Here is a 26,690-nt window from a genome sequence, read left to right as displayed (position 1 = left end):
TGCCACAGCAGAGAGCAAAGACAAGAACAAGAGCTTTGTTTGCTTCATTGGTTTGTTTTAATTACTGGCATTGAGTAAAATATCTGTCACAGAAGTAGCTGCACAGATTCTAAGGAATGAGTACATTAGTGACGATGCATAAAATTGGGAATGTCATTAAACAAGCTACTACAGCCTTTGACAGTCAAACGAAGAAAGAAAGGAAAAGGGAAGCCTCGGAGGGGAGAGAGAATTTTATCCTCAGAGTTACATTATAGTACTCAATACCCAACCACGTGTAATATTTATTATATGCTGAAAAGTACAAACTCAATATTTCAGTTTTCAGCAACAACAAAAATCATACAAAGAAACAGAAACGTATAGCTTATTCAAGGAAACAAAACAAACAGGGAGAAACTGTCCCTGAGGGCTTAAAATTTTCTTAAAAATTCTCAAAGAACAAATGGAAAACATACAAAAAGAATTAAAGTAAATCGGGAAAATGACCAATAAACAAAATGAAACTATCAAAACCATACATTATTGAAAGGTATCAAACAGAAAAGTTAGCACTGAAAAGTCTTAACAATTGAAATAAAACTTCACTAGAAGTGGAAAACAGCAAATCTTAGCAAGCAGAAGAGAAAATTAGTTAACCTAAATATAGGACAATTGAAATTATAAAAAAGTTTGAGGAACAGAAGAAGAAAAAAACTGAATAGATGCTAAAGGACCTGTGGAACATATAAAATCCATCACTATATGTTATTATTGGATACCTAGAAGGAGAAGACAGAAAAAGGCAGAAAGAATATTTGGAAAGATAATAGCCTGAAACTGCCCAACCTGGTGGAAGTTTTGAATCTACTAATCCAAGAAGTTCAACAAATTCCAAGTAGAATAAAATCAAAGAGGGTCCCTATGTAGACACACTATAATTAAACTTCCAAAAACTAAAAAGAAACAGAATTTTGAAAGGAGCAAAACAGGAGCAATTTGCCCTCAATAAGAGCAATAGATGATTCTCGTTAAAAACAATGACTACTACTAGGAGGTCAGAAGACAATGGGATAACACAAAGTGCTAACCTAAAAACAGTCTCCTGAGAATTCTATATATGGCAGCAACGTCCTTAACAAGTGAGAACTCAGATATTCCCAGATAACCGAGAGATAACAGTCTGATACTAGTAAACCTTCCCTAAGAGAAATGCTATAAGGAGTTCTGGTGAAAATGAAAGTACAAAGATAGTCACTCAAAACTACATGAAGAGATTTTTTTAAATCCTGGTAAAGGTAAATATTTGGGCAAGTATAAAAATCCTTACTGTCATCTTTTTGGTTTGTAATTCCACTTTTTATTTTCTACAGAATTTTAAAGACAAATTTATAAAGTAATTTAAAATACATGTTTCAGGCACACAGTATACAAGGATGTGACTTGTACAGCTTCTGTATGCGATTGAGGTTAAACTGGTATCAGTTCAAACTAGATTGTTATAAATGTGGAATATTAAATGTAATCTCCATGGTAAAAACAAACAAAAATGTCTAAAAATATACACATTAAATGTGAAGGGTTTAAAACAGCTCACTATAAAAGATTAATTAAGCACAAAAGAAATCAGTATTGGAGGAAATAAGGGATAGAAAGATTTAAAACTGAAAAGAAATAGCAAATGATGGAAGTAAGTTCTTACTATAAGTAATTAGTTGAGTTAAGGAGATCCAACCAGTCCATTCTAGAGGACATCAGTCCTGGGTGTTCATTGGAAGGACTTATGCTAAAGCTGAAACTCCAATACTTTGGCCACCTCATGCGAAGAGTTGACTCACTGGAAAAGACTCTGATGCTGGGAGGGATTGGGGGCAGGAGGAGAAGGAGATGACAGAGAATGAGATGGTTGGATGGCATCACTGACTCTGTAGACATGAGTTTGAGTGAACTCCGGGAGTTGGTGGTGGACAGGGACGCCTGGCGTGTTGTGATTCATGGGGTCGCAGAGAGTTGGACACGACTGAGCGACTGAACTGAACTAAACTGAAATGAGTGAAACTCTCCAACCAAAGGACAGAGAGTGGCAGAATTAATTTTGAAAAATCCAGCTATATGCTGTCTATGAGACTCATTTTGGATTCAAGGATACAAAAAGATAGAAAATGAAAGGATTAAAAAAAGATATTTTACACAAATACTAATACCAAAGAAAGTGGGTAGGCTATACTAATTTCAGACAAAATAGACTTCAAGTCAAAACTGTTATAAGAAACAAAGGTATTATCTATTCATAAAAGAATCATTTCATTAAGTTTTCTTTATAATTAATATATTCATCAAACAAAATATGAAGCAAACATTGGCAGAATTGAAGTGGGGGACAGACAGTTCCACAGCAGTAGTTGTAGATCCAATACCACACTTTCAACAACATGTGTAACAAGAACATTATAAGGAAATAGAGGACTTGAACAACATTATAAACCAATTAGACCTGATAGACATTTATATAATACTTCACCCAACAACAGTGGAATATACATTCTTCTCAAGTAGGCATGGGACAAAGTCCAGGGCAGAATATATAAGTTAGTCATGAAACAAGTCAATAAATTTTAAAATACAGAAATCATGTAAACTGTGTTCTCTGAACACAATGGAATGAAGCTGGAAATCAATAACAGAAAGATAACTAAAAACAAAATTGAAATTAAACAATACATTCTGGAAAAACCAATAAGTCAAAGACGAAATCACAAGAGAAAACACTTAGAGAAGAATGAATGAAAACTCAGCATATGAAACTTATAAGATGCAACAAACACAATGCTCAGAAGGAAATTTAAAAATATAACTCCTATATTACAAAAGAAGAAAAATCTTCTATCAATAACCTAACCTTGCCCCCTTGTGAAGCTGAAAGAAAGGCATGATAAACTCAAAGCTAGCAGAGGAAAGAAGTAAAAAATAGAAAGAAAAAAAAGTACAATCAATCAAACCAAAGTTTCACTGAAAATATAAACAAAACTGGCAAAACTTTATCTAGACTGATAAAGAAAAAAAAAGAGAAGATATAAATCACCTAAATCAGAAGTCAAAGTGGAGGAATTTACTATTGGTCTCAGAAAAATAAAAATGAATTGTAAGAGAATACTATGAGGAATTTTACTCCAACAAATAAGATAACTTCAATGAAAGACAATTCCTAGAAACATGCAAATAGTCTAATCTGACAGAAGAAGAAATAGAAAATTTCAGCAGATTCTTAACAGAAAGATTAGTTCAGTAAAAATGTTTAATAATGAAAATCTAGTACCATATGGATTCATTGGTGAATTCTATCTAACATTTAAAAAATTAACACCCTTCTTCTCAAACTTTCCAAAAAATGCAAGATAAGGGAACACTTTTATTTTATTTATTTTTTTATTGGAGGCAAATTACTTTACATTAATATAATATATTGGTTGGTTTTTGCCATACATTGACACGAATCCGCCCCGGGTGTACATGTGTTCCCCCTCTTGAACCCACCTCCCACCTCCCTCCTCCCCATATCCTCCCTCCAGGTCATCCCCATGCACCAGCCCCAAGCATCCTGTATCATGCGTCGAACCTGGACTGGTGATTCATTTCACATATGATAATATACATGCTACAATGCCATACTCCCAAATCATCCCACCTTCACCCTCTCCCACAGAGTCCCAAAGACTGCTCTATACACCTATGTCTCTTTTGCTGTCTTGTATACAGGGTTAAGGTTACCATCTTTCTAAATTCCATATATATGCGTTAGCACACTTTATTGATGTTTTTCTTTCTGGCTTACTTCACTCTGTATAATAGGCTCCAGTTTCATCCACCTCATTAGAACTGATTCAAATGCATTCTTTTTGATGGCTGAAAAATACTCCATTGTGTATATGTACCAAAGCTTTCTTATCCATTCGTCTGCAGATGGACATCGAGGTTGCTTCCATGTCCTTGCTGTTATAAACAGTGCTGCATTTTAAACTCATTCTAGAAAGCTGGCATTACCCTGATACCAAATCCAAAGACATTGAAAGAAAAAAAAAAAAGATCATATACTTTCAAGTATAGATTCCTGGGCACTCACTCCAGCTCCTCTTACTCTAGTGCTGCTCTCCACTAATATAGTGCTGTGATTGTCAAAGAAAATGCACACACTTACAAGGAATGGAGGCTTCTTGGACCCAACCTCGGGGCTCTGCTCCAGCACCTTGGGCCCTGCTCCTGCTCCTCATGGGGTAATGAGTGCCACTGATGACAGGAGAATTCCAGGCTCACACCTGGCTCTGGTTTGAGCCCCTCCATCTCCAGCCATACTCCCAGCAAGGTGGTAGCCACCCGCACACCCTGGGTGACTCATGCTTAATTCAGATCCAGATCTCCTACCAAAGACACTGGACACATGCAAAGTGAATAGGGATGATCTCATAAGAGTCTACCCCTTTAAGACTAGAATAGATTATTGTTTTCACTTAATTTCATAGAAACAAAAAAGTTAAAATGAGAAACATAGGAATATGTTTCAGATGAAAAATTGAGGACTAAGACCCTAGAAAAATGCTAATGAGACAGAGATAAATAATTCATCAGATGAGGTCAAAGTAACAGTAATAAGATAAGTGAACTTGGGAAAAGAATAAACAGTGAGAACTCTAACAAGGAACTAGAAAATTTAAAAAGGACCAGTTAGAGCTGAAGAAATCAAAAATACACGAGAAGGGAATAACATCAGACTAGGTAATACAGAAGAATGTAACACAGAACTAAATCATCCAATCAGATCAGAAAAATGAAAATAAATTTTAATGAGCATAATTTAAGGGACCTCTAAAATAATGCTTTTGAACTGTGGTGTTGGAGAAGACTCTTGCGAGTCCCTTGGACTGCAAGGAGAGCCAACCAGTCCATTCTAAAGGAGATCAATCCTGGGTGTTCATTGGAAGGACTGATGCTAAAGCTGAAACTCCAATACTTTGGCCACCTCATGCGACGAGTTGACTCACTGGAAAAGACTCTGATGCTGGAAAAGGTTGGGGGCGGGAGGAGAAGGGGACAACAGAGAATGAGATGGCTGGATGGCATCACGGACTCTGTGGACATGAGTTTGAGTGAACTCCGGGAGTTGGCGGTGGACAGGGAGGTCTGGCATGCTGTGATTCATGGGGTCGCAGAGAGCTGGACACGACTGAGCGACTGAACTGAAATGAACTGAAAATAATGCCAAGTACACTAATATTTGCATTTAGGGGTTCCAAAACAAGAAGAGAGAGAAAAGGGTAGAAAGTGAAGTTGATGAAATTACAGCTGAAAAATTCCTGAGGCTGAAGAAGGAAACATTTTCCAGGTATAGGAAGCACAGAGCCCCATACAAGATGAACCCAAAGAGAGTCACACTAAGACATACCATAAATAAACTGGCAAAAGTTAAAGATAAGGAGAGAATTTTCAAGGCAGCAAAAGAAATACAAATAGTCACATATAAAGGAATTCCCTATAAGACTATATGTGGTTGTCCCACATAAAGTTTGCAAACCAGAAGGGGGTGGCATGATATATTTATTTAAAGTACTGAAAGTAAGACTTCCCTGGTGGTCCAATGGCTAAGATTCCACACTCTCAATGCAGGGGGCTCAGGTTCAACCCCTGGTCAGGGAACTAGATCCCACGTGCTGCAACCAAGACTTCACATGCTGCAACTAAGAGTTAGCATGCCACAACTAAAAGATTCCACATGCCACAACCAAAGGTCCCACATGCTGCAACTAAGACCTGACGCAGCCAAGTAGAAAAGTAAATAAAAATAAATATTCAAAAAAGTACTGAAAGGGAAAAACACAACCTAAGATATTCTACCCATCATGGTTATCATTCAGAACTGAAGAAGAGCTGAAGATTTTTTCAGACAAACAAAAACTAGAAGAGTTCATCAATACTAAACTGATCTTACAAGAAATGCTAAAGGGTATTTAAATGGAAAAGAAAAGACTACAAGAAGTAAGAATTTATATGAAAGGGGAAAATATCCCACTAGTAAAGGCAAATATATATTAATAGCAAAGGCTGTTATCAACCACTTAAACTAATAGGAAGGTTTAGAGACGAAATTTTTAAAATCAACTATAATGACAGAGCATGAGATGGTTGAATAGCATCCCTGACTTGATGGACATGAGTTTGAGCAAGCTCCGGGAGCTGGTGATGGACAGGGAAGCCTGGCGTGCCTCAGTCCATGCAGTCACAAAGAGTTGGACACAATTTGGTGACTGAACTAAATTGATAACTATAATAAACAAGGAAGAGACATGAAGATGTAAAAAACACAAAATACAGGTGAAAGTAGTAAAAAAAGAAAAAAAGTAGATCTTTTAGAATGTGCTTGAATTGAATTGACTATGAGTTTGTACCAGTAAATATAGTCATAGGTCAAAATAAACGGTAACCACAAATCTAAACCTTCCATAGACACAGAAAAACTAAAGAGAAAAGAATACTAAAGAAAACTGTCAAACCACAAGGGAAGAGACCAAAAAAATAACAGAGAAGAGCTAAAAACAAGAAAACAAGTAACAAAATGACAAAAAGTACACACCTATCAATATTCACTTTAAATATCAATACACTGATGTTCCCATCAAAAGACAGAAAGGGGCTAATTGGATGAAAAACAAGACTCATCTATATATAGCCTACAAGAAACTCACTTCAGAGCTAAAGACGCACAGAGACTGAAGGTGAGGGGATGGAAAAAGTTTTTTCACACAAATGGAACCAAAAAGAATGCTGGGGTGGCGGTACTGACAACAGAAAAAGAAGACTTTAAATAAAAGTCTATGACAAAAGACCAAGAAGGGCATTACACAATAAAGGGATCTATACAAGAATAGGATGTAATGTTTGTTAACATTCATGCACCTAATAGGTATGTATATCAGTTGCTCAATTGTGTCCAACTCTGTGACCACATGGACTGTAGCCCCTCAGGCTCTTCTGTCCATGGAATTCTCCAGGCAAGAAAATTAGAGTGGGTAGCCATTCTCTTCTCCAGGTGATCTTCCCAACCCAGGAATCGAACCTGGGTCTCCGGCTTCACAGGTGGACTCTACTGTCTGAGCCACCAGGGAAGCCCATGCACCCAATATAGTACTGTGCTGTTTCTGGATGGAATGTTCTATAGATAGCTATTATGTCCATCTGGTCTAATGTGTCATTTAAAGGCTATTGTTTCTTTATCGATAGCTGTCTGATTGTAACCGGGGTGTTATAGTCCCCTATGATTATTTTATCATTGTCAATTTCTCCTTTTTAGTCTGTTAATATTTGTTTTATGGATTTGGTTTAACAAATTTAAGAGGATAGAAATTATATCAAACCTCTTTTCTGACCATAAAGATATGAAACTAGAAATCAATTACAGGAAGAAAAATAGTAAAAACATAAATGCATGGAGACTAAACAACATGCAATTAAAAAGCAATGGGTAAATGAAAAAAGCAAAGATGAAATCAGAAAATATCTCAAGACAAATAAAAATAAAAACAACTTTTCAAGATCTATGGTATGCAGCAGAAGTAAATCTAAGAGGGAAATTTATACCTGTAGAAACAAGAAAAATTTCAAACTACGTATCATCTAAAGGAATGAGAAAAAGAAGAAAAACAAAACCCAAGGTCATCAGAAGAAAGGAAATAATAAAGGCCAGAATAGAAAAGAATAAAATATAGACAAAAATAGAAAAGATCAGTGAAACCAAGAGCTATTTTTTTAAATGATAAAGAAAATTAATAAGTGTTTAATCAGGATCAATAGGTGAAAAAAGAGGACCCAAATAAACAAAATGAAAGAGGAAAAATTACAAATGATATCACAGAGATACAAAAAAATTAAAACAGAACACTATGAAAGTTATATGCCAACAAATTGGACACCCTAGGAAGAAATGGATAATTTGCAAAAAACATGCAACCTTCCAAAACTGAATCAGGAGAAATAGAAAATCTGAAGAGACTAATCACTAGTAGTGAAACTGAATCAGTAATGCAAAACTCCCACGAGGCAAAAGTCAAAGACTGAACAGTTTCACAGCTGAAAAGTTAATATCTATTGTTCTCCAACTATTCAAAAAAATTGAGGAGGAAACTATTGAATCCATTCTACAAGACCACCATTTTCCTGATATCAAAACCAAAGACATTATTAAAATGAAAATTACTGGACAATATCCTGATGAATATAGATACAAAAATTCTCAGCATGTTAGCCAACTGAATTCAACAGTATATAAAAAATATCAAACCATGATCAAAAGAAATTAATTATAGGGATGCAAGGATGGTTCAATATCTGCAGATGGTTCAATATCAATGTGATATACCACATTAACAAGTGCTAAGTCACTTCAGTCATGTCCGACTGTTTGCAACCCCATGGACTGTAGCCTGCCAGGTTCCTCTGTCCATGGGGATTCTCCAGGCAAGAATACTGGAGTAGGTTGCCATGCCCTCCTACCACATTAACAAAAGGAAGGATAAAAATCACAAGATCGAGCTTCCAGCATGGCATATCAGGGCCAGGGCCAGAAGGTGCAGAAGGTGATGGTTCAGCCCATCAATCTCATCTTCAGACACTTGCAAAATAGATCGCGGATTCAGGTGTGGCTTTAGGAGCAAGTGAATATGCAGATAGAGGGCTGTATCATTGGTTGGACCTCGTATTAGATGACGCAGAAGAGATTCATTCTAAAACAAAGTCAAGAAAACAACTGGGTCAGATCATGCTAAAAGGAGATAACATTACTCTGCTCCAAAGTGTCTCCAACTAGAAGTGATAAATGAAGTGAGAAATTGTTTGGCAATACTATTGGTTTTTTTAGGTGTCCTTTGTTAGAGATGTAGTTCTAAAACATGTATTCATATTGTTCTGCTCACCCTTATGTTATTACCAGTTGACAATAAATGCTGTGGGACTGTTTTTATAAAAAAAAAAAAATCACAAGATCATCTCAGTAGACACAGAAAAAGCATTTGATAAAATTCAAAATTCATTTATGATAAAAACTCCCTTCAAAGTTAGTATATAGAGGACATATCTCAATATAATAAAGGCTAGTTATGAGAAACCAACAACTAATGCCATGCTCAATGCTGAAAAGCTGAAAGTTTTTCCTCTAAAATCAGGAATAAGACAAAGATGCCCAATCTTTCCTCTTTTGTTTGACATACTATTGGAAGTCCTATGGGAAAGACTGAAGGCAGGAGGAGAAGGGGACGACAGAGGATGAGATGGCTGGATGTCATCACCGACTTGATGGACGTGAGTTTGTGCAGGCTCCGGGAGCTGGTGATGGACAGGGAGGCCCGGCGGCTGCAGTCCCTGGGGTCACAGAGAGTCGGATGCAACTGAGCAACTGAACTGACTGACTGACTGGAAGTCCTAGTCACAGAGGCCAACAAGAAAAAGAAATAAAAAAGCACCCAAACTGGGAGGGAAGAAGCAAGACTGTCACTATTTCAGATGACGTGATATATGCAAAAGCCTAATGTCTCTACCAAGAAACTATCAGAATTAATAAAGGAATTCAGTAAAGCTGAAGGATACAATATTAATATAAAGAAATCCATTGTTTTTCTTTCTATAAAATTCTACTAAAATTTAACATACTAGTAATTTTTTAATTAAAGTATAGTTCATTTACACTATTCTATTAGTTTCAGGTGTACAGCATCGTGAGTCAGTGTTTTACAGATTATACAGCATTCAAAGTTCCTATAAGATAGTGACTGAAATTCCTTGTACTATACAATATATCCTTGTTGCTTATCTATTTTATATGTGATATTTTATATCCCTTTATCTTATACTCCTAATTTGCCACTTCCCTTTCCTTAACCCTTTGGTAACCACTAGTTTGTTTTCTAAATCTGTGAGTTGGTTTCCATTTTGCATATATTCATTGGTAGTATTTTTTAGATTCCACAAATTAGGAATATGACTCACACAGTCTTTGTCTTTCTGTGTATAAATCACTTAACTAAGCATAATATTCTCTAGATCCATCCACATTGCTGCAAATAGCAGAATTTCATTCACTTTTCTGGCTGAGTAAACTACACACACACACACACACACACACACACATATGTTGTGATCCACACAGTCAAAAGCTGTATAAACAACTGTGGAAAATTCTTAAAGACATAGGAGTATCAGACCACCATACCTGTCTTCTGAGAAACTTGTATGTAAGTCAAGAAGCAACAGTTAGAACTGGACATGGGGCAACTGACTGATTCAAAATTGGGAAAGGAGTATGACAAGGTTATATATTATAACCCTGCTTATTTAACTTAAATGCAAAGTACATCATGCAAAATGCCAGGCTGGATGAATCACAAACTGGAACCAAGACTGCTGGGACAAATATCAACAACCTCAGATATGCATATGATACCACTCTAATGGTAGAAAGCAAACAGGAACTAGAGTCTCTTGGTGAGGGTGAAAAGGGAAAGTAAAAAAGCTCTCTTGAAACTAAACATTAAAAAAAACACATGTACTCTAATGTTCATTGCAGCAGTGTTTATAATAGCCAGGACATGGAAGTAACCTAGATGTCCATCTGCGGACAAATGGATAACAAAACTGTGGTACATATATACAATGGAGTATTACTCAGCAATTAAAAAGAATACATTTGAATCAGTTCTAATGAGGTGGATGAAACTGGAGCCTATTATACAGAGTGAAGTAAGCCAGAAAGAAAAATACCAATACAGCATACTAACGCGTATATATGGAATTTAGAAAGATGGTAACAATAACCCTGTATACGAGACAGCAAAAGAGACATGGATGTATAGAACAGTCTTTTGGACTCTGTGGGAGAGGGTGAGGGTAGGATGATTTGGGAGAATGGCACTGAAACATGTATATTATCATATGTGAAACGAATCACTAGTCCAGGTTTGATGCATGATACAAGATGCTCGGGGCTGGTGCACTGGGATGACCCGGAGGGATGGGATGGGGAGGGAGGTGGGAGGGGGGGTTCAGGATGGGGAACACATGCACACCCAGGGCAGATTCATGTCAATGTATGGCAAAACCAATACAATATTGTAAAGTAATTAGCCTCCAATTAAAATAAGTAAATTTAAAAAAAAACTAAGATTATGGCATCTGGCCCCATCACTGCATGGCAAATGGAAGGGACAAAATGGAAGCAGTGACAGAATTTATTTTCTTGGGCTCCGAAATCTCTGTGGATGGTGACTGAAGCCATGAAATTAAGACATTTGCTCCTTGGAAGGAAAATCATGACAAACCTAGATAGCACGTTAAAAAGCAGAGACATCACTTTGCCATCAAAGTCCATATGTTTCCAGTAGTCATGTACAAATGTCAGAGTTGGACCATAAGGAAGGCTGGGCGCTAAAGAACTGATGCTTTTGAGCTGTGGTGCTGGAGAAGACTCTTGAGAGTCCCTTGGATTGCAAGGGAATCAAACCAGTTAATCCTAAAGGAAATCAACCCTGAATATTCACTGAAGCTGAAGCTCCAATACTTTGGCCACCTGATGCAAGGAGCCAACTTACTGGAAAAGACTGAAGGCTAAAGGAGAAGGAGGCAGCAGAGGATGAGATGGTTAGATACTATCACTGACTCAATGGACATGAATCTGAGCAACTCGGGGAGATAGTGAGGGACAGAGGAGCCTGGTATGCTGTTGTCCATGAGATTGCAAAGAGTCAGACATGACTTAGTGACTGAACATCAACAAATATATGTGTGTATGTGTGTGTGTATATATATATGGCTCAGCAGTAAAGAACCTGCCTGCAGTGCGGAAGACGTGGGTTCAATCCTTGGGTCGGGATGATCCCCTGGAGGAGGGCATGCACTCCAGTATTCTTGCCTGGAGAATTCCTATGGACAGAGGAGCCTGGAGGGCTGCAGTCCATGGGGTTGCAAAGATTTGGACACAACTGAGTGACTAAGCACAGCACAACATGGTCGAACTACCCAAAGTCATTACAGACTTAATGCAACCCTTACCAAAATACCCATGATATTTTTCACAGAACTAGAACAAATAATCCTAAAATTTATATGGAGTCACACACACACACACACACACAAAACAAATAGCCAACGCAGCTGAGAAAAGTGAACAAAGTTATAAGTATCACAGTGGCTGACTTTAGACTACAAAGTTTCAGTACTCAAACAGTGTGGTACTGGCACATAAAACAGGCACATAGATCAGTGGAAAACAATAGAGGACCCAGAAATAAATCCACACACTTAAGGTCAATTAACCTACAACAAAGGAGGCAAAAATATACAATGGGGAAAAGGCCGTCTTCAATAAATGGTGCTGGGAAATTGGAATATCTGCATGTAAAATAATTAAAAGATTTTCTCATACCACATATGAAAATAAACTGAAAATAGATCAAACACTTAAATGTGTTAAGACCTGAAACCACAAAACTCCTAAAAGGGAATATACGCAGAACACTCTTTTACATGAATTATAACAATAGTGTTTTGGGCTTGTCTCTTTAGGAAAGAAAGGAAAATAAAAAATAAACAAATGAAATCTAGTTAAACTTAAAAGTTTTAGCAAGGTAAAGCATACCACTAAGAAAGTTACAAAATGAAAAGACATCCTACTGAATGAGAGAAAATATTTGCAAGTAATATATCCTATAAGTATTAATATCCAAAATATACAACAGCTCATACAACTCTCTATATATTTATATCTATATCTATATGTATATCTCCTATCTATCTAAATTCAATTTAAGAATGGACAGAAGACCTAAACTGACATTTTCCCTGAGGAGACACACAAATGGCCAACAGGCACATGAAAAGATGCTCAACATTGCTAATCATCAGAGAAATGCAAAGCAAAACCACAGTGAAATACCACCTCACACCTGTCAGAATGGCTATCATCCACAAGATCATATTAATAAAGACCATCAATGAAGCTGAACAGAAAGGAAAAAAAGAAAATATATAAAGATGGTTTAAGATGACACCATCCCTGCAGAAAATCAAGAGGAACTAAAGAGCCTCTTAGTGAAAGAGAAGAATGAAAAATTTGGCTTAAAACTCAACGTTCAAAAAATGAAGATCATGGCATCTGGTCCCATCACTTCATGCCAAATAGATGGGGAAACAATGGAAATAGTGATAGACTTTATTTTCTTGGGCTCCAAAATCACTACAGATAGTGACTGCAGCCATGAAATTAAAAGACGGTTAGTTCCTGGAAGAAAAACTATGACAAACCTCGACAGTATACTAAAAAGCAGAGACATTACTTGCTGACAAAGGTCCATATAGTAAAAACTATGGCTTTTCCAGTATGTATGGATGTGAGAGTTGGACCATAAAGAAAGCTGAGCACCAAAGAACTGATGCTTTAAAAAAAAAAAAGTATTTATTTTTTAATTGAAGGATAATTGCTCTACAGAATTTTGTTGTTTTCTGTCAAACATCAACATGAATCAGCCATAGGTATATATATGTCCCCTCCCTCTTGAGCCTCCCTCCCATCTCCCTCCCCATCCCACCCCTCTTGAGTTCCCTGGGACATACAGCAAATTCCCATTGGCTATCTATTTTACATATGTGAGAGTTCAATGGTGAAGAAAGCTGAGTGCTGAAGAACTGATGCTTTTAAACTGTGGTGTTGGAGAAGACTCTTGAGAGTCCCTTGGACTGCAAGGAGATCCAACCAGACCATCCTAAAGGAGATCAGTCCTGGGTGTTCATTGGAAGGACTGATGTTGAAGCTGAAACTCCAATACTTTGGCCACCTCATGCGAAGAGTTGACTCACTGGAAAAGAGTCTGATGCTGGGAGGGATTGGGGGTGGGAGGAGACGGGGACGACAGAGAATGAGATGGCTGGATGGCATCACCGACTCGATGGACATGAGTTTGAGTGAACTCCGGGAGTTGGTGATGGACAGGGATGCCTGGCGTGCTGGGATTCATGGGGTCGCAAAGAGTCGGACACGACTGAGAGACTGAACTGAACTGAATGTAAGTTTCCATGTTACTCTCTCCATACATCTCACCCTCTCCTCCCCTCTAAAAGAATTCAGAATAATGATAGTAAAGATGATCAAAAACCTTGAAAATAGAATGGAGAAAATATAAGAATCAATTAACAAAGACCTAGAAGAATTAAAGAATAAACATACAAACAACACAATTATTGAAATTAAAAACACTCTAGAAGGAATCAATAGCAGAATATCTGAAGCAGAAGAATGGATCAATGAGCTGGAAGATAAAATGGTGGAAATAACTACTGAAGAACAGAATAAAGTAAAAAGAATGAAAAGAACTGAGGATAGCCTCGGAGATGCCTGGGAGAAGATTAAACGCACCAACATGATACAGAACCCACAATGAGAAGAGACAGAAAAGGGAGCAGAGAACATATTTGAAGATATAATCACTGAAAAATTTCCAAACCTGGGAAAGGAAACAGACATCAAGTCCAGGGGGCACAGAGAGTTGGCCCACACAGGATCCACCAAAAAGGACCACACCAAGACACACTGTGATTAAAATGGCAAAAATTAAAGATAAAGAGAGAATATTGAAGCAGCAAGGGAAAAGCAACAAGTTACATACAAGGAACTCCCATAAGGGTATCAGTTGACTTTTCAGCAGAAACTCTGCAGGCCAGAAGGGAATGGCATGATTAACTTTAAGGGATGAAAGGGAAAAACCTACAACAAAGAATAATCTACCTAGCAAGGTTTTCATTCAGATTTGATGGAGAGATTGAAAGTTTTACAGATGATAAAAAAGAGTTCAGCACCACCAAAACAGCTTTAAAAGAAATATTAAAGCGACTTCTGTAAGTGAAAAAAAGCCACAACTAGAACATGAGAATTATGAAAGGAAGAAACTCATTGCTAATACATAGTGAAGATAGTAAATCAAACACATACAAAGCCAATAAGAAGGTTAAAAGACAAAATGCCAAGACTATACCCACAATAAGTAGTTAAGAAATACATGATCAAAAAGAAGTAAAATATTAATAAAACAATAATCTTGAAGAAAGGGGAGTAAATATGCAGTGTTTTTAAAATACATTTGAAAATAAAAGATCAACAATGTAAAATAACCATGAGGATTATAGAAGAATTATATAAACCTCATGATAAGCCCAAAGAAAACCTATAATAGATAGATATACACACAGAAAAAGAAAGAAATCCAAGCATAATGCTACATATAGTCATCAACTCATGAGGAAATAGAACAAAGAAAGAAGAAAGGAACAAAAAAGAGCTATAAAAGCAATCCCAAACCAATGAACAAAACAGCAGTAGTTAATACCTACTCTAGATATAAATGAACTAAATGCTCCAACCAGATGACATAAAATGGATGCAAACATAAGACCCATATATATGCTGCCTACAAGAGACTCACTTCAGATCTAAACTAACCTAAGTGCCCATTAATAGATGAGTGGTTGAAGAAGATGTGGTACATATATACAATGGAATATTACCCGGCCATAAAAAAGAATGAAATCTTACCATTTGCAACAACATGGATGGATCTAGAGGATATTGGGCTAAGTGAAATAAGTCAGACAAAGACAAATACTTTGTGTGTGCGTGTTTATATTAGTCGCTTAGTCGTGTCTGACTCTGTGACTCCATGGACTGTAGCCCGCCAGGCTCCTCTGTCCATGGAATTCTCCAGGCAAGAATACTGGAGTGGGGTGCCTTTCTTTCTCCAGGGAATCTTCCCAACTCAGGGACTGAACCCAGGTCTCCCACATTGCAGCAGATTCTTTACCATCTGAGCCACCAAGGAAGTCCAAATATATGATTTCACTTATACGTGGAATCTAAATAAAGCAAATGAACAAACAGAACAGAGTTATAGATACAGAGAAAAAACAGGTGGCTGCCAGGGGTGAGGGGTTGGGGTAAGGAAAGAAATAGGTGAGGAAGATTAAGAGGTACAAACTTCCAGTTGTAAAATAAATGAATCACAGGTATGAAATGTGCAGTGTGCAGAATAAAATAAAAAATTATGTAATATATTTGTATAGTGACATACTGTAATTAGACTTATCAGTGATAGTTTTGAGCTGTGGAGAAATACCAAATCACTATGTCGTATAACAGGAACTAACATATCAATTAGACTTCAAAGACAAACTCATAGAAAAAGAGATTAGTTCTATGATTACCATGGCAGGAGAGTGTTGAGGGAGGATGGAATTGGTTGAAGGCAGTCAAAAGTTATAAACTTCCAGCAGTCACAAGATAAATGAGTACTAGGGATGTAATGTGGGCTTCCCAGGTGGGTCAGTGGTGAACTAAGTCATGTCCGACTCTTTGCAATCCCACGGACTGTAGCCTGTCGGGCTCCTCTGTCCATGGAATTCTCCAGGAAAGAGAATTCAGGCAGATGTTAAACATTCTTAAACTGATATAAGATATCAATTTGAAATCTCCAAATCAAGCCACAGATGCAATCGTAAGCTATTAAAAGCATTTCAATTAAAATAAAAAACAAGAAAAAGAGACCTAGCAATATTTCTACTAGAGGTTCTAATCATTGCAATAAGATAAGAAAAATTAATTAAGGATAAGATGTAGAAAAGGAAGTGATGAAACAAGCTTTATCTGAAGAAAAGATATTTAAAAATCTAGAACAATTAAATAATCAACTGACAAACTATTAAAAATTAGTCCTATATGGTGGGTGGAAATATTATCAATACACAGAAATCAACAGCTGTGTCTGATTAGCAAATGCAATTAAAAATAATCTTTATATAAGCATAGAAATCCTAAAATACAAAGATTTAAACCTAGAAAAAAAGTACAAAGCCTTTATGAATAACTAGAATAACTAATATGTTTTTTCATATTAAATAAAAAAGATTATAAATTGAATTTAAAATTTTAAGAACAACTACGCTGGAAATTTGTGCTCTTGGTATACAAAATATTAGCTTCACACTCAAAGCAGATGCAACTACTTCTCTGTATACACCAAAACCAACCAGGAATAAAGCACAACTCCTCACTGACAGAGAAACATATAGTGCTTGATGGATAAAGATTCCAGTCCTCAGACACTTGCAACCCCTTAATGGACAGAACATGTTCTCTCCGGTAATGTCATAAAGCCATCATCCCTTCCACAAGCTCTGATAAAGGGATCCACCCTGCACTTTGTTTTCTTACCTTGTCGGGAGATGGATCCCCATCCTGTAGCCCAGCAAGAAAGGTTCGAAAGAGTCAAGTCTGGGGGTGCAATACAGACGGGAAGCACAGAGTCGGAAAAAACAATGCCGGTTTTCAGCTGCACCAGAGCGATGTCGCCTCCAATAGGGTGATACAATTCATATGTGGGGTGTATGATCACTCTATTCACCTCAAACCACTGTGTGTGATTGCCTGCAACTGTGAGGTCCACAAGACCCACATACATATCAAATGCCTCAGTGTTCTTATTCCTGTAGAGACAGAGAACAAAGGTACAGTGGTTCAAGCACCTGACACCTGGGAAGAGGAGCTTCCATGAGCTCACAGGCCCAAGGAGTCCTAGAGCATGGGGGCCTGGGTATCCAAGCTCTCAGCCAGGATGTGGAAAGTGAGCCGTTCCAGCATAGTAGGGACCTGACTGGCAGAATTGCTCCCAAAGAAGTCCTGACCTGAGTACATGGAGGATTCAAGGACTCACCAGTATCTGCTGGATGGTGAGCTTGTCAGATGTACAGTGAGCTGCCAATGAGGATATGTCTTTCATCACCTCTCATCTTATAATCCTAAGATGTGACTCCTCACCTCACCTCTCATCCTATTATTTTTTGCACACCTATCTGGAAGAGCTGATGGCCCTAAAGGAGTCCTCAGTCCTGTGCAAGAAGCTGTAGTGAATGGAGCTGTGTGCTGGGTCCCACTCTCTCCCCAACTCTAATAAGTCCCAGTCCTATGTCTTGCAGCCCTAGGCCTCCATGGGAAGGGTATCCATCACCACCCACTCACCTGTCAAAGCAGTGGGCAGCAGACAGGATCCAGTACTCATCAAGGATGGACCCACCGCAGATGTGGTAACCTGCATAGTGCACACTGACCTGCCACGGCCACTTTCCCTCAAGGGCGTCCACGCCTCCCAGTATCTTCCCTTGCACATGGCGCTGGCCACAGGCTGAAGGAAGAATGACAAAGGGTGTGAGTAGCAGTGGCACCAGGGTGGGCCTGGCCACATGGAAAGGGAAGGCAGGGAGACTGGGAGGCGAGGAAAAAGGAAAGGACCGCGGAAGGCTGGGTCTCCACCCCTGGGAGTCGGAAGCTCGGGATTCACTGGATTCACCGCCAGGACCACCGCCAACCTGGGCTTGGAGGGGTCCTACCCACATCACGGCTAAGGGCGACCTCCTCGCTGGCAGGGTGCCTGTGGGCTGTGGCTGCAACCTGGGTGGGAGGCAGGAGAAACAGGAGCAGGAGGAGGCTCCGGGACGCGGGCCAGGACTCTCCAGGCCCAGCGCGAGGGCCAGTCAGTGCGGCGGCCATGTGGGCGAGTCTCAAGGACGGCAGGGCTGGAGCGCACAGCCGGTGACGCCATAAACACGCGACAGTGCCCACGCACACGACAGTACGAAGGCGCAGCAGCCCGAGCCCCAGCTGTCTCGCTCCTCAGCCGGGAGCCCCCTCTCAGTGGCCCCCCTCCCCCACCCCCACCATGGCTGGCTCTCTGTGCTTTCACTCCCTGGAGGGTGCTCAGTTAGACTCTGGGTGGGCTTTCTCCCTCATGGTGGTGGTCTCTCTCCCTACTCAGCTGCCTGGCTGTTAGTTAATGCAATGGGAATAATTTCATCCTGAGTCTCCCAACATCCAGCCAGCAAGCTTAGATTTGGTCATGTCTTAGTTGCAGCATTACAGAAATGTACAAGCACTTTTCACACCTCTTCTTGATCATATTTGCTAATGTACCATTGAATAAAGCAAGTTATACAGATGTTGGGGAAAAGGGGATTGGAAAAATGCACTATAGTACTTAAGCCCCCTCTGTGGAAACTTCAGAACTCTGTTGTTGTGACAATACATACACAAATGAACAGGACTATCTTCCAACAAACTGTATTTACAGACACTGAAATTGGAATTTTAATTTTTGCATCTCATAAAATATTTTCTTGTTTTAACCCCAAGCAATAAAAGTGTATAAACTGCTCTTAGTTAAGAATGTACAGGGCTTCCCTGGTGGCTCAGAGGTTAAAGCATCTGCCGCCAATGCGGGAGACCCGGGTTCGATCCCTGGGTCGGGAAGATCCCCTGGAGAAGGAAACGGTAACCCACTCCAGTATTCTTGCCTGGAGAATCCCGTGGACGGAGAAGCCTGGTAGGCTGCAGTCCACGGGGTCGCAAAGAGTCCGACACGACTGTGCGAGGGAACGGAAGCACAGAGATTACTACACTTAATTAAAAAAAAAAAGAATGTACAAATGTACATTAGTTCAGATGTACAGAAGTAGGTAGTTTGCAACCTCTGCTCTGTTTCTTATATTTATTTTTTTTAAATAGATTTTATTTTTTGTAGCAGTTTTAGGTTCACAGCAAAAGTAGACAGAAGGTACAGAGGTTGTTAATGGGGAGTCAATGTGTGTATCAGCATAGAAGGTATTGGGAAATCTCTGTACACTCTATTTCTTGATATTAATCCCTTGTCTTTTATATGTATTGCCAGTAATTTCTGCTTCTTCACTGTTTCTTGTTCTTTAATATGTTTCAAGTGTGTTCATAATTGTTCAATGGAGAACTTTTATAATGGCTGCTTTAAAATCCTTGCCCAAATTCAATAGCTAGGTGAGCTTGATGTTGGTGCTCATTAATAATCTTTTCTTTTTTAAAATTTATTTTAATTGGAGGCTAATTACTTTACAATATTGTAGTGGTCTTGCCATACATTGACCTGAATCAGCCGTGGGTGTACATGTGTTCCCCATCCTGAACCCCCTCCCACCTCCCTCCCCATCCCATCCCTCTGGGTCATCCCAGTGCACCAGCCCTGAGCATCCTGTCTCACACATCGAACCTGGACTGGCGATCTGTTTCACATATGATAATATACACGTTTCAACGCTATTCTCTCAAATCATCCCACACTCGCCTTCCCCCACAGAATCCAAAAGACGGTTCTTTTCATTTGTATCTCTTTTGCCATCTTGCATATAGGGTTATAGTGACCATCTTTCTAAATTCCATATATATGTGTTAGTATACTGTATTGGTGTTTTTCTTGCTGGCTTACTTCACTCTGTATAATAGGCTCCAGTTTCACCCACCTCATTAGAACTGATTCAAATGTATTCTTTTTAATGGCTGAGTAATATTCCATTGTGTATATATACCACAGCTTTCTTATCCATTCATCTGCTGATGGACATCTAGGTTGCTTCCATGTCCTGGCTATTATAAACAGTGCTGTGATGAACATTGGGGTACGCGTGTCTCTTTCAATTCTGGTTTCCTCGGTGTGTATGCCCAGCAGTGGGATTGCTGGGTCATATGGCAGTTCTATTTCCAGTTTTTTTTAAAGGAATCTCCACACTGTTCTCCATAGTGGCTGTACTAGGTTGCATTCCCACCAACAGTGTAAGAAGTTTCCCTTTTCTCCATACCCTCTCCAGCATCATTGTTTGTAGACTTTTGTATAGCAGCTATTCTGACCAGCTAATAGTCTTTTCTTATTGGAATTGAGAGTTTACTAGTTTTTAGTGTGACAAGGGCTTCCCTGGTGGCACAGATGGTAAAATGTCTGCCTGCAATGCGGGAGACCTGGGTTCAATCCCTGGGTTGGGGAACATTCCTTGGAGAAGGAAATGGCTAACCCACTCCAGTACTCTTGCCTGGAAAATCCAATGGAGAGAGGAGCCCTTTAGGCTATAGTCCATGGGGTCGCAGAGAGTTGGACACAACTGAGTGACTTCAATAGTGTGACAAATAATGTTGGACTGTGTCCTTTGCATTTTGAGTATTGCTCATGAGACGCTGGTTCCCACTTAAATCTTTTAATCTATTTTAGCAAGTTGAAAATCTGTTTAGGTCCAGAATGCATATCCTGGCTCACTCTGGTGAACTGGTTCCAACAGCAGTTTATCAAGTCTTTGCAGGGCTATTCTTATTTGTCCACTTGCATGCTTCCAAGATGATGGGATCCCACCTCATAGTCTTTTCAGTGCTGGCTTGAGATGGGGAAGGGTGTTACCTCCTACTGCAGGTGAGGAGAGAAGACAGGCTCTACAATGTGTCTGACTCTCATGTCCTATAGTTCCTGCAAAGGGTTGTAAAGTCAGAGAGCATTGGTTCTCAATCAGGGGTGATGTTCCAATAGCACATTTGGTAATATATGTATATATTTTTGATTATAGGAATTGGGGGAGTGTGCTATTGGCATCTGGTGTGGTATACAGCCATTTTGCTTTTTGTATTTCTTTTCCATGGGGATGGTCTTGGTCCCTGTCTCGTGTACAATGTCACGAACCTCCGTCCAGAGTTCATCAGGCACTCTATCTATCAGATCTAGTCCCTTAAATCTATTTCTCATTTCCACTGTATAATCATAAAGGATTTTATTTAGGTCGTATCTGAATGGTCTAGTGGTTTTCCCTACTTTCTTCCATTTCAGTCTGAATTTGGCAATAAAGAGTTCATGATCTGAGCCACCGTCAGCTCCTGGTCTTTTTTTTGCTAACTGTATAGAGCTTCTCCATCTTTGGCTGCAAAGAATATAATCAATCTGCTTTCGGTATTGACCATCTGGTGATGTCCATGTGTAGAGTCTTCCCTTGTGTTCTTTAAAGAGGGTGTTTGCTATAACCAGTGCGTTCTCTTGGCAAAACTCTATTAGCCTTTGCCCTGCTTCATTCGGTATTCCAAGACCAAATTTGCCTGTTACTTCAGGTGTTTCTTGACTTCCTACTTTTGCATTCCAGTCTCCTCTAATGAAAAGGACCTATTTTGGGGGTGTTAGTTTTAGAAGGTCTTGTAGGTCTTCATAGAACCGTTCAACTTCAGCTTCTTCAGCATTACTGGTTGGGGCATAGGCTTGGATTACTGTAATACTGAAGAGTTTGCCTTGGAAACGAACAGAGATCATTCTGTCATTTTTGAGATTGCATCCAAGTACTGCATTTCGGACTCTTTTGTTGACCATGATGGCTACTCCATTTCTTCTAAGGGATTCCTGCCCACAGAAGTATATATAATGGTCATCTGAGTTAAATTCACCCATTCCAGTCCATTTTAGTTCACTGATTCCGAGAATGTCTACGTTCACTTTGACCACTCCCAATTTGCCTTGATTCATGGACCTAACATTCCAGATTCCTATACAATACTGCTCTTTATAGCATCGGACCTTGCTTCTATCACCAGTCACGTCCACAACTGGGTACTGTTTTTGCTTTGGCTCCATCCCTTCATTCTTTCTGGAGTTATTTCTCCACTGATCTCCAGTAGCATACTGGGCACCTACCGACCTGGGGAGTTTCTCATTCAGTATCCTGTCATTTTGCCTTTTCATACTGTTCATGGGGTTCTCAAGGCAAGTATACTGAAGTGGTTTGCCATTCCCTCCTCCAGTGGACCACATTCTGTCAGACCTCTCCACCATGATGGGTGGTCTTGGGTGGCCCCACACGGCATGGCTTACTTTCATTGAGTTAGACAAGGCTGTGGTCCGTGTGATCAGATCGACTAGTTTGGGAGAAAAGGAAAGATATAAGCATCTGAATGCAGAGTTACAAAGAATGGCAAGGAGAGATAAGAAAGACTTCTTCAGCGATCAATGCAAAGAAATAGAGGAAAACAACAGAATAGGAAAGACTAGAGATCTCTTCAAGAAAACGAGATACCAAGGGAACATTTCATGCAAAGATGGGCTCGATAAAAGACAGAAATGGTATGGATCAAACAGTAGCAGAAGATATTAAGAAGAGGTGGCAAGAATACACAGAAGAACTGTACAAAAAAGATCTTCACAACCAAGATAATCACGATGGTGTGATCACTCACCCGGAGCCAGACATCTTAGAATGTGAAGTCAAGTGGGCCTCAGAAAGCATCACTACAAACAAAGCTAGTGGAGGTGATGGAATTCCAGTTGAGCTTTTTCAACTCCTGAAAGATGATGCTGTGAAAGCACTGCACTCAATATGTCAGCAAATTTGGAAAACTCAGCAGTGGCCACAGGACTGGAAAAGGTCAGTCTTCATTCCAATCCCAAAGAAAGGCAATGCCAAAGAATGCTCAAACTACCGCACAATTGCACTCATCTCACACGCTAGTAAAGAATTCCTCAAAATTCTCCAAGTCAGGCTTCAGCAATACGTGAACTTCCAGATGTTCAACCTGGCTTTAGAAAACGCAGAGGCACCAGAGATCAAATTGCCAACATCCGCTGGATCATGGAGAAAGCAAGAGAGTTCCAGAAAAACATCTATTTCTGCTTCATTGACTATGCCAAAGCCTTTGACTGTGTGGATCACAATAAACTGTGGAAAATTTTGAAAGAGATGGGAATCCCAGACCACCTGACCTGCCTCTTGAGAAACCTGTATGCAGGTCAGGAAGCAACAGTTAGAACTGGACATGGAACAACAGACTGGTTCCAAATAGGAAAAGGAGTACATCAAGGTTGTATATTGTCACCCTGCTTAGTTAACTTATATGCAGAGTACATCATGAGGAACACTGGGCTTGAAGAAGGAAAAGCTGGAATCAAGATTGCTGGGAGAAATATCAATAACCTCAGATATGCAGAAGACAACACCTTTATGGCAAAAAGTAAGGAGAAACTAAAAAGCCTGTTGATGAAAGTGAAAGAGGAGAGTGAAAAAGTTGGCTTAAAGATCAACATCCAGAAAACTAAGATCATGGCATCTGGTCCCATCACTTCATGGGAAATAGATGGGGAAAGAGTGGAAACAGTGTCAGACTTTATATTTTGGGCTCCAAAATCACTGTGGATGCTGATTGCGGCCATGAAATTAAAAGACGCTTACTCTTTGGAAGGAAAGTTATGACCAACCTAGATAGCATATTAAAAAGCAGAGACATTACTTTGCCAACAAAGGTCCATCTAGTCCAGGCTATGGTTTTTCCAGTGGTCATGTATGGATGTGAGAGTTGGACTGTGAAGAAAGCTGATCGCCGAAGAATTGATGCTTTTGAACTGTGGTGTTGGAGAAGACTCTTGAGTGTCCCTTGGACTGCAAGAAGATCCAACCAGTCCATTCTGAAGGAGATCAGTCCTGGGTGTTCATTGGAAGGAATGATGCTAAAGCTGAAATTCCAATGCTTTGGCCACCTCATGCAACGAGTTGACTCACTGGAAAAGACTCTGATGCTGGGAGGGATTGGGGGCGGGAGGAGAAGGGGATGACAGAGAATGAGATGGCTGGATGGCATCACCGACTCGACGGACATGAGTTTGGGTGAACTCCGTGAGTTGGTGATGGACAGGGAGGCCTGGCGTGCTGTGATTCATGGGGTTGCAAAGAGTCGGTCACGACTGAGCGACTGAACTGAACTGTGTTACACAGGGATACAGCTGTACATCCTATAATGCATAGAATATCCTTCCATAGCAAAGGCTTTTCCAGCCCCAAATGTCAATAATGCTGAGTATGAGATATCTTGGCTCACAGGTTCATGAGGACCACCTTACTAAAGGGAAAAGAGGTTGGATCATAGCCTCTTACCAATGAGTTCAGTGTCTGAAATGCCTGGTTGGGAATTGCAGCTCTCCTCATGTTTGCCACAAGAACTGAGTGGTGAAAAGGTTTTTGTCATGGTAGGCAAAACTTTTCCGGACCTTCGGCTTTTCTAAGGCATGTGTATGTGTGTGATTTCCAGGTTGATATTTCCAGATTTCAGACTTCTCTAACCTCAAGTTGGATGCATCGGAGGAAAGAAAACCCCAGGAAACTCCCCACTGGGTTGTTATTTGAGTCCTGAGGTCCCTAGTTAATTTGCCTCCTTTTGTCCACTTCTCAGAATCTAATGGTAAGTGGCTTGTGGCATTGTGGTCACTGGGAGGAATAAAGTGAAATGTATTCATTTTTTCTAAACTTTAAGGAAGGTGAAATCCTTACTGACTTTTGTTTTCTTCTCCCAGATGAGTTTGTTTCCTACAAATTGCTGTTTTCAACTTGATTGATTTGATGCTTATTTTCTATGTTTAGAGACTTTCCTTTGACATCTGGTCTTCTGTTTGAAATTATAAGTGTTGGAATAAAAAGTGATTGGAAACTCTGGGATGTGGTCCTAGCTTGTTTACTTTGAACTTCCTAGGGAGAGAACTGGATGAGTCATGGGAGAGGTGCTGATGTCAGTATTTTTAGGACATCTTTCTTGGACTTGTTAGCGTCTCCAGAGGATCCCAGACTCCTTCTTCAATGGTGGGAGTCTTACTTCAGGCTTCTGGCAGCTCAGGTCAAAGGTGGCGTACTCTTCATTAAGTAAGCCATCTCCTAATCTTCCAATTTTGGCATCTAAGGGGCCTGAACTGCCCTGAGACTCCTCAATGTGAATTACTTGTTTTACTCCCAGGAGAAAACAAAACCAGATTTTTTTCAATAGTCAGAAGGTATACTAGCCTAGAGATATGGAATAGGGAGATTTAGGGATATAACTGTCTAAAACAGCTTTTCCTCCAATATTCTTTCCTTCCTAGCCAGATCTAGACACACTGTTTCTTTTTGAGAATTCTGTGTTAAAGATCATTATGTTTTTGCCTTTCTTCAGAGCCCACTCAATTCTTTAAGGTAAATTACTATGTATAAATCTGCCATCCACTTGTCAAAACCTTTTTGATTAAGATATAATATACAAATAGTCAGTTGTATCCAATCATGCAAGTCTTGACAAATAAATACAATCCTGTTACCACCACCACCAAGTTAAAGTATCCTTTGTGCTCCTCATCTCTGCCACCACTTTCTCTGTGCACCTGAATTGTCAAGCCTTCCTTTTCCCCAAGCCCCTTTAAACCACTAAGCTGCTTTTCCATCCACATAGTTTGGCCTTTTCTAGAATATCATATATGTAGTCTTCTAAGTCTGACTTCCTCTACTTAGCATAATGCATTAGAGATGTATCCATATGATGGCTAGTAAGATCACTGAATCTAGAATTTTCTTTTCTGAACGGTTTTTAACTGTGAATTCAATTTCTGTAATACATGTAGGACTATTCAGGTGATTTGTTTCTTCTTGAAGGAGTTTTGGTACTTTTTATCTTTTAAGGAAGCTGTCTGTTTCACTTGAATTATTGAATTTAAGGCTATCAAGTTAGTAAATATTTCCTTATTATTCTTTCAATGCCCATAGTAATCATTCGTCTTTGTTCCTGATATTGGTATCTTCTAACACCAACTCGATGGACATGAGTTTGAGTGAACTCCAGGAGCTGGTGATGAACAGGGAGGCCTGGCGTGCTGTGATTCATGAGGTCGCAGAGTCGGACACGACTGAGCGACTGAATTGAACTGAACACATTTTTTTTTAATTTTATTTGGCTCTGCTGCACAGCCTGTGGGATCTTAGCTTCCTGACCAGGGATTGAACCCGAGCTTTGTCAGTGAAAATGCCTAGTCCTAACC

At 39.5% G+C, this 26,690-nt stretch overlaps 1 protein-coding gene and 1 pseudogene across 1 annotated transcript in view; one reads left to right on the top strand and one right to left on the bottom strand.

Moving 5' to 3' along the window:
- Positions 1-18,653, bottom strand: part of PRSS38 (serine protease 38) — a 42,231-nt gene extending 23,578 nt beyond the window's left edge. Inside the window, exons 1-3 of the mRNA XM_055428859.2 lie at positions 18,439-18,653; positions 18,071-18,233; positions 17,267-17,538 (exon numbers count right to left, since the gene is read on the bottom strand). Coding sequence (XP_055284834.2) covers positions 17,267-17,538; positions 18,071-18,233; positions 18,439-18,598 — 595 coding nt within the window. The 5' untranslated portion in view covers positions 18,599-18,653. The remainder of the gene's footprint in view (positions 1-17,266; positions 17,539-18,070; positions 18,234-18,438) is intronic.
- LOC148777199 (small nuclear ribonucleoprotein E pseudogene) lies at positions 8,565-8,941 on the top strand (annotated as a pseudogene).
- Positions 18,654-26,690: the final 8,037 nt, after the last annotated feature.

The sequence above is a fragment of the Moschus berezovskii genome, chromosome 8, assembly GCF_049115385.1.
Source record: "Moschus berezovskii isolate FMDL1 chromosome 8, NW_MosBer_1.0, whole genome shotgun sequence".
Lineage (NCBI taxonomy): Eukaryota > Metazoa > Chordata > Mammalia > Artiodactyla > Moschidae > Moschus > Moschus berezovskii.
This window is presented reverse-complemented; position numbering and strand designations above follow the sequence as displayed.